We start from the raw sequence: 8,708 nt of genomic DNA, 5'->3' as shown, positions 1-8,708 counted from the left end.
GTCTACAACTCTCCGAGAAGAAAAATATGGATTGTGACTACCTAAAGATACAGAGCTTCAAGTTACTTCATATCTGATGTCTTGAAAATGTCCGGTATCTCTTAAGCAACATGGAAAACTGGCGAGACTCTACATTGCATAACGGCCGCATCTGGGGCTCACATCTTTGGTACACATTTGCAACCGCGTGGAGAACCAATCATAGCTCCTCAGTGACGCGACCTTGCTCTCCTTTATGGAAACGTCGTTGGTAGTGTAAGGATAAGAGAAAGTATTGTACGTACCGTATGAATGGGTATACAAAAGGAATTCGACTTCTGATACATCAGCAGTTTGCTGACTTCATATGCTCTTCTTAACAAGTTGACAACTGGTTCCGCTTCCTTGAGGGGAACCGAGATTTTTCTCGTTTCTTAGCTGGCCATTATGCCTTCACCTGGTGGAAGTTATTGGTAAATCAAGGTGAGACACAGATAAATAAGCTGAAGGGGAAAATAAAATAGTCGCAACACATTCTTGATGCACAGAACAACCGTTGAATCAAGCCAGACTGTCAATGAGCCCATATTCAAGAGCTTTGGGATTCTCGATCAATTTCTGGAAGCATGGGTATTCCTTGATATAACATCTGGCATCATCATGAGCAATTTCGTCTTTAACACTGGTCCAACCTTGCAAAAATAAACCTTTGTTGGTGTTTCTGGCCACATCGGTATGTCCACACTCGGAGGTTTCCTCTTGATCTTGATTTTCCTTCTGCTTTTTTTTTTCTTGTTATTTAAATATTTGTTTATTCAGTTGTTGACAGGTTTGACAATCATCCTTTCTCAGATATTTTGCTCATGTAGCTGCCGATGCAAAGTGCGCTAGGAATATTGCACGCACTACCTTCTGCGAACTCACAATATAAATCGAGATTGTCTTCTTCACCACCTTTGTCAATTGGATCATTCTCTCCTAATAATAGTAAAGGGTGAAAATTCTTCTTGCAGTAATCGCAAAATTTAAGCTGGTGTATTATGTTTTCGATTATGCCCTGATTTTGACTTTCTTGCCAGAGGAACCAGAGTTTCGAACGGGCACATTCTTGTCAGATTGTGAGATGCGTTGCAATGGTGAGAAGATTAACAATCCACTAAAGGTCTCAACCTATGCAGGGACGGATGAAAGCTAAAAATTTGCTTGCATGTTTGTCAAATTGTTTTAGGTTCAATTTGTACGGCTTTTCCTGGCGGCGGTTCTGAATATCGTGCTATCCTAATGGCTTCAATCTTCTGTTTCAGGTAGCCAAGTCAGTCATCTTTTGTGCATGTCCCAATGGGATGCAATATGCTCCCGGCTAAAACTAGTTTTACTAGCATAAGCGTTGACCGTGGGTGCCATTCTTTTCATCAATATAAGCTGCGGCTTCGCCTCCAAGAATGTCGTAGTTTCCCTTAGTATCACACTTGGAAGCTGTGATCGTGATTTGATTTAGTTGGCGAACACTAACCATTTTGGCTGGGTATGAGTATGAATACACATTCTTGAAGTGGATAGGCCCATTGTCTCTCATAGGTCTATCAGGCAGTTTCAATCGCCAGAACTTTCGCCTCTTTGATTGTTTTTTTCGTGGTCATATATTTTTGCTGCTTGGTTCGTCATCTGCAGGCCTAGGTCGGATGACAAACTTTTCCTTCACGCAAAGTCTTACAGCTGCCGGCAAACAAGCTGAGCTTTCTATTGCTGCCCTTGTTGCGACACGAGAGCCCGGCGGCGGCCATGATCTAGCATCAACATTCAGGCCCGCTGTTTGACGTCCAGGTTCTCTTAGGTTAATCGTGAAGTGGTTGGGTTGGAAAAGACTAAAGATAGAGAAAGCACTTTATTCATAAATTCTTTGCTCATTATGACCATGTTAGATAATTGGCTTGCTGGGCATGAAGATATTCGGTCCTTTATAGCATGGTGTTTAGTGTAACGATATTAAATGGCATCACAGAAAGAGATACAACAATCGACTGGTATTGAGGATATATATATGATATTACGCTCGATACATGCACCTTAAGATTCATAGCTCATATACAATTGAGAAGACTAATGACAACGAAAGCCCTACCCTAACCTCGAAAATGGCTGGGGAATGGGTGAACATGTATCAATTTGGACGAGGGATTAGAGTGATAACTAAATGTAATTTGTAGTATGCGGATGGTCTGTTTGCTGGTATTGAAGAAAAATAGAAAGCGTTTGAAGACTCCTTTGGTACCGAAGGCCTGAGATATAGCCTCATCAGGCCAACAAATAAAGAGAACGAAAGGAAAACTCAATCTGGATAGCTGCTGTATCCAAAAGCGTATGACATATACACAGTATATATGATTCGATTGAGGTTAGAGACAATGTGCAAAGAAAAGAAACGAGGATGAGATAAAAAGAGCTTCAACACTAGTCTGTTTTGGGACGGCGAACAAGCTTCACGTAAGCAACGATATCAGCATCAAAGAATGACCTTTCAATTTCCCATAGACAATTCCTTACATTCATTATCATTACAACATCACGCGTAACTATATTACGATTTAGTTCAAGAACCCTTGTGTTTCGTCGATATGGAGGTGGCTTCTCTCCTCCAACCATCGACCACCAATGGCACAAACGTCAAACCAAGCACAATTGAGACCCCTCTGGATATCGAGATGGACCTTGATCTGGGACCTTTACCAGAACCAGAGCATGTTGAAATAGTTAGTGTTGTACCCGTTACCCTAATTTCACTATAGTTTCTGATAGTTATTCGTATAACAGGATCAAGTTCCATTAGCCACGGCGGAAGAAGCTGCTGCAAGCTCTCACCTCAACGAAGAACCTCAGTTTGAAAAGGTTCATATTCGGGGAGTTGATGAGCTTACTACAGAGGATCTGAAGCGGTACGCAAGTGAGCACTTCGTAGCAGAGGAACTCACCCGGATAGAATGGATCGACGACACCTCTGCGAATCTTGTGTATAGCTCTGTCGACGTCGGTCTGCAAGCGCTGGCTACCTTTTCACAACAAAACCCGGAGGAAGACTCGTCGCGATTACCTCCACTGCGACTCCGGACGGCGAAATCCCTATCTACGCATCCAGAGTCAGTCCTGCAAGTACGAACAGCGGTGAAAACAGATCGAAAGAAGCAACGAGCCCATGAATCGAGCCGTTTCTACCTTATGCATCCAGAGCATGATCCCCGAGAGCGAATGATGAGAGAGTTTGCAGACAGGCGGCGTAGCGGCCGGAGAGACGATAATGACAGCGATTACTCAAGAAGACGATTCGATGACAGGGAGCATAGACGAAGACGGGGTCGCGCCAAGGAAGAAAATTTCAACGAGAGTATGTACGATGACGACGCTGCGCGGAGTAGAGCAAGGAGCAGCTCAAACGAAGGCAGGCTAAATGGAGATGGAGGGGAAGAGAGATGGAGCCGTAATAGGCGCGAAGTTATTGAGCTCTTCCCCGACGACAACCCTAGCTCGTTAGGACGACTTCGGGGTCGTAGCGCTTCTCCGCTTAGAATGGGATTTGATCAAGGAGACCCTGCGATGGATAGCCGGGAACGGACCCGTAAATCTTTCAGAAACCGTTCTCCGAGGAACAGCCGAAACAGAGATCTAATACATGGGGCCGACGAATATGCTACTAGCAATGACAGCTCTGAGCGCCGGGAGTTATTCCCAAACAAAACAACATCCAGTTACCTCAAAAGGGAGCTTTTCCCCAAAAAAGTCACTTCAAGCAACCACCGCCGCTCCGATGCGTTCGATGCTGCCGACGAAACTGCAGATCTATTTTCTAAACGAATACCGGTTACCTTGATGGATGGAACCAGTGGTGGCGAGATATCCGGCAGATCAACAAGCCAGGTTGAATTATTCCCAGATAAAAGTGACAAAAATGGAATCAGCATCCGTGGTGCTGCCTCGGAGGGTAAGGGAATCTCTATTCGTGGCACTTCTCAGGGAATATCTATCAAAGGTGCTGCCTCCGTTAGAGAGTTATTTCCCTCCAAATATAATAGTAACGAGGGGAAAGAGCTGTTTTCGGACAAGCTTCAGGGTCGAGGGGGTAGGCGCAGGAAAGCGGAGGATATGTTCTCTTAAAAAGGAAATTGGCATTCTGACCTTTTTATTCTCCTCCCGTTTTGCGATGATCTGATGATAAGGCCCAAGACAATTTGGATAACGGTATTTCACCGTTTTATAGAATGAAGATATTTTATTATTGTATTTTGGACCTGGCATTATTTTTTTTCTTGTTTTATTGTTTTATGGGTTCATTCGCAGAATGGTATATGACCTTGGCAGCAGTGTAACCCGCCGAAACTCTTGGGCATTTTGAATTCCGGGATTAAATTACATATTGAAAATCCAAGTGACTCCATCAATCTCCTACCTAATAGGAAATACGACCTTAAATGTGCAACTTTTCAGCCAGTTTATCCCACACCCTCTTATCATGGGATGGTCAATTGCCTCCCAGGCTCTTCTTCTCCATGAAACAAGCCAAAATTTAACATAAAAACATGGAATGAGGAGCGGGGTGCGCGTGGAAGAATTTTATAAGAGAATCCTGAATGCTTTCATCTCGACCTCTCACTTCTACCTTCGGTTTCACCATGCGTCCTTGTGGCGTTACGAGCGGGACACTAGCAGCGTTTCTTGAAGCATCGGGGCTGCCACTGAAATAGACAACCTCGCACAACAAAGGTGCGAAGCTTGGGCCATCGAGAAATTATGGAGCAAATGAAGGTGTTTGATAGATTCCTGGGATGCGAACGAACTGTCCATGGAGAAGATCTGGATGGGTGGAAAATTCCTGGTGAGTTCGCTTCTTGTGCAGAAATTCCATCTTTTTGCAATATTTACCTGCCATTTCTTAGAAATCTGCTCCTTGCCCTGGTGCTTCGAGGTCGTCATATGCATTCTGGACCTTGCAAGAATCAAACTGTTTCAAGTTTCATCCCTGCTGCAGAACAGACCCTTGACTCGATTAGTTTTCTTGACGTTTTCACTAAATTAGACCATAGCACCATCGACACCAAACATGCTTGAGACCCCAAGCGCGGCAAATCTGGTCACAGTCTGTGTTCAACCCTATATAAAACCATCAGAAGATGGCCATCCAGAAGAGGCGTCGCTGCTAATTGTTTCGGGCGCGGACAAACTCGTGAGTCTCTACGATGTCCAAGCACCCTACCCTCTCCTTTGTACGCTCGACAACCTATCAGATAGTCCTTTCCTTTCTGGGATCTATCTCTACGACGGTGCATACCGAGCAATGACAACGGTGTCTGGAGAGCTATTGCTATTCCAAGGACCGAGAGCCATAGCATCCAGGAAAGATCATACCAAACATGCTGTGGACGTGGTATCGTTCCAGGAAGAGCCGCCGGAAGTCCAAACCACTTGGCTAGCGACAGCCGGGTGGGATTCAAGAATATATATCTACAGCATAACCCTCCTAGATGTAGGTGCGCAGATCACAATCGGTGAACCGCTAGCGGTTATCAAAACGGCCACAGTACCAGAATGCATCCTCCTCATGCGCAGCGAGAGTACCGGGGACTTGGTTCTTCTAGCGTCTCGACGTGATTCGACATGTCTATTTTATTACCTTGTCGAATCGCCATTTAACCGGCTCGAAAGAGGACATAGAATGAATGCCAAAAGTCAACAACTCTACGAATGCCCACTTCTTGGCAAGCAGGATCTGGCACCGAATTCGAACGCATGGGCTGCGTTCTCACCCGCGTGTTTTGCTCCAAGTCCGCGGGACCCAATGCTTCTTGCCGTCGCGACCTCTAGTAAACCGTATATGCACGTAATATTTGTCCGGGTCCTCATGCCATTTCCATCAGCATCAACATCGCCAACGCCTGGGTTAGGTGCGGCCTGGCGGGCGTCGCAGGCATCACAATCGATGGCAGATCGAGAGGCCGCTGCTATACTTGCCCACGTGAACGCGATAGCGCCGCAAACGGCGTTTTCCATCCCAAAGCTCGTTTGGCGGCCCGATGGATCTGGGGTTTGGGTCAATGGGGAAGATGGTGTGATTAGGGGTATAGAAGCGAAGACGGGAAAGCTTGTCGCTTCATTGAGGGGAGGACATGAACCCGGTTCCAAGGTCAGAACTATATCGGCGGGTTGGGCTCGCGTAGATTACGGGGAGAACAGGTTCGAAGAATGCTTAGTTAGTGGCGGGTATGATAAGAAATTGATTGTTTGGATGCCGGAACATAGATTATGATAAACTCGTATATAATGCTGCTTTGGATAAGATTAATTTTGCTGAAGAGAATAACAGAACTTCCAGACCAGAAGTACAATTATGTTCAGATTTCAAACAGGGATAGACCGATAAAACCAGAGCTTCGAAAATAAAAAAAAAAATAAATGATCATCTTCCTAATGGTGGATAATACATGTAGCACATCTGTCCATGCACCTCCGCACCATGGGAGAAAGGCAAAGGGTGTTTGGTAATTAGACGGCAGTAGAATTTGATCTCGGCACGAAAAGATAATAATCCTTCAGCAATTGGACATAGAGAAAATCCCACTGCTGTACACACATATGCCTGTTTTGTCCCATGGTTGGAAACGGACCATTATTAGATATAAGTGTATTCACGGTATGCGAGGTTCGTTGACTGGGTGGTAAAGGACCAAAAGTCGTCGCAGTTTTCTGAATACGCAAGAAGTGATTCGAAATTCAGGAGAAAAAAAAGAAAAAGAAAAAAAGAAATACTACATTTAAAACAAATGCGCAAGTTTCGATTCCGAGGCATTGTGAATCATGTTGCTGTTGAATTAGGGGGCGGGGGGGAATTGTCTTTCCCGTTGCCACCGCCTCATGGAAAATGAGATAAAAGTTTCTACTCACATTACCACCTGCTTTTTGGGGACAGAATAGAAAAGGATATCCGCAGAATGGCTTGAATTTTTTTCAGGATTCTCCGAATTTCTAAGTCAAGATAGAACACCTATCGACATGACACATGGAATTATAAACCCGGACCGCAACCTGGAAAACAGAAAGAAAAACAGTAGAAATCGTTTATGCGGATTCTCTCTTGCCCTCCTTCACCTCCTTCTAATAGTATGTCAGCTAAATGTTTTACGAATTCGGTAAATGCCCCTAACCAGTAGGTGGACGGCCATGAAAGTCAGAAAATCGTACCAGCGCCTTCATAGTACCATGCAGAGCATGTCTGTGGTTCCGTCGGAATTTAGGATCTGTGCCCTTAAGGGAGGGATAGCGATGCGTTTTTGGCTTTTTGATCCTGTATCAAGAAACATCCAGAAAATCAGTATTTTGTTCCTTAATCTGAGGGGATCGTCGAGATCATCTGTAGATGCGTTGCAGTTCGTTTTTCGCGATATTTCAGAGGGGATATCGAGTCAATGGACAGGGGACCGGGTGGGAAAAAAATATAACCACGTACCCGTTTCGGTGGGCTTTCCGGTTCAACGTGTGCTGCGAGCTGTTCTTTGACTCTGAGTGGAGACAAGTTGTCAGTACAGAAGGCCTCAGCACGCAAACGCTAGTGACAGGCAAGATATGAGCCTGGCAGAGATAAAATAGATGGATGATTACATACTGGCCATTTTGATGGGTTTGTGGCAACAGAAGGCTGTTGGAGTCAAAGCTGTGATGACGGAGGTTGGACCCCCAAACCTGAAGAGACACAGCGTTTGTTTGTGGGATCTCGCTTAGGCACGTGGACTCACTTGAGTGTTTGACTTTCTGCCAAACGCGATGGAACAACGGGATATTGGGCAATACTACGAGTAGTATCAATTAGTATCATTGCATTTACACATGATATGGACATGCTTAAGAAGGCTCTCTAAGAAATTGCTAATGAGGGGTTGGGACATAAAAGCATTTGTAATCTAAACATTTAAATGGCACTGTTACGCTTAAGAATTTATGTATATGTAGATATCATGGAGTGGTTAAATTGATATCCCAATTCTAACCAAATATATATATATATATATATATATATTCGATATCTAAACACCAAAGCCACCTGAGAGCTTTATGTAGTTAATTGATGAGTTCTCCTTCTAAAATTCTATCGTTCCTCAAATATTCTATGCCCATAACAGCGCCTTGGCTCTAACAAATCCATGGATCGGAGAGTTCGAGATCACGTGGAAGACTAGCCGCATTTTGTCCTGATGAACTTCCAGTCCTACTTTCCAACCCGACTTCAGTTCTGTGCGAGACACGCCGCTCCATCCCCATTCTTCTCCATCCTCCAATTGCGCAATGAACTCGTTTCGATTCGCACGGGCTGCTCTCAGGGCAAGCCCATCTACATTCAGAGTTCCACTCCAGTGCAGGGGCTACGCCGATGCCGTGGCCGATAAATTAAAACTTTCCCTTGTGCTCCCGCATCAGGCATGTCTCCTCACCCATTCGCGAGGCCTAAGTCCAATTGGATAAATTATGATTCTTTATTGATGACACATTGCTAATATATCTTGATGTTCAGAGTATATACAAGTCTACGGATGTGTATGTTTTACAACCGCTCAATTCCAGCTCACTCTCTCCCCCATCTTGAACCACCACACTAGAACACCAAAATCGTACCGATGCCTATCCAAACAATCCCATGTGTATACCACAATCACCTAGTGCTATGCCTTGCAATTTATAGTGTCCAAGTTAAT

At 44.6% G+C, this 8,708-nt stretch overlaps 3 protein-coding genes across 3 annotated transcripts; 2 read left to right on the top strand and 1 right to left on the bottom strand.

Moving 5' to 3' along the window:
- Window positions 1–2,681: 2,681 nt before the first annotated feature.
- On the top strand, window positions 2,682–4,125 carry HCAG_04784 (predicted protein; the record flags this gene model as incomplete). Its single annotated transcript, XM_001540894.1, has 2 exons — window positions 2,682–2,729; window positions 2,791–4,125. 2 exons carry the CDS (start codon window positions 2,682–2,684, stop codon window positions 4,123–4,125), a joined length of 1,383 nt encoding a protein of 460 aa, XP_001540944.1.
- A 633-nt stretch (window positions 4,126–4,758) lies between these two features.
- HCAG_04783 (predicted protein) lies at window positions 4,759–6,507 on the top strand (the record flags this gene model as incomplete). The annotated part of the gene is made up of 3 exons (XM_001540893.1): window positions 4,759–4,843; window positions 5,052–6,225; window positions 6,453–6,507. 3 exons carry the CDS (start codon window positions 4,759–4,761, stop codon window positions 6,505–6,507), a joined length of 1,314 nt encoding a protein of 437 aa, XP_001540943.1.
- Window positions 6,508–7,080: 573 nt separating this feature from the next.
- HCAG_04782 (predicted protein) lies at window positions 7,081–8,437 on the bottom strand (the record flags this gene model as incomplete). The annotated part of the gene is made up of 6 exons (XM_001540892.1): window positions 7,081–7,116; window positions 7,204–7,306; window positions 7,469–7,507; window positions 7,625–7,808; window positions 8,237–8,378; window positions 8,411–8,437. The coding sequence occupies 6 exons, from the start codon at window positions 8,435–8,437 to the stop codon at window positions 7,081–7,083; spliced, it is 531 nt and encodes a 176-aa protein (XP_001540942.1).
- Between the last annotated feature and the right edge of the window lie 271 nt (window positions 8,438–8,708).

Source organism: Histoplasma capsulatum, genomic scaffold (genome assembly GCF_000149585.1).
Source record: "Histoplasma capsulatum NAm1 scaffold_4 genomic scaffold, whole genome shotgun sequence".
Classification (NCBI taxonomy): Eukaryota; Fungi; Ascomycota; class Eurotiomycetes; order Onygenales; family Ajellomycetaceae; genus Histoplasma; species Histoplasma mississippiense.
The sequence above is the reverse complement of the archived record's forward strand: the minus strand, read 5'-3'. Positions and strand labels throughout refer to the sequence as shown.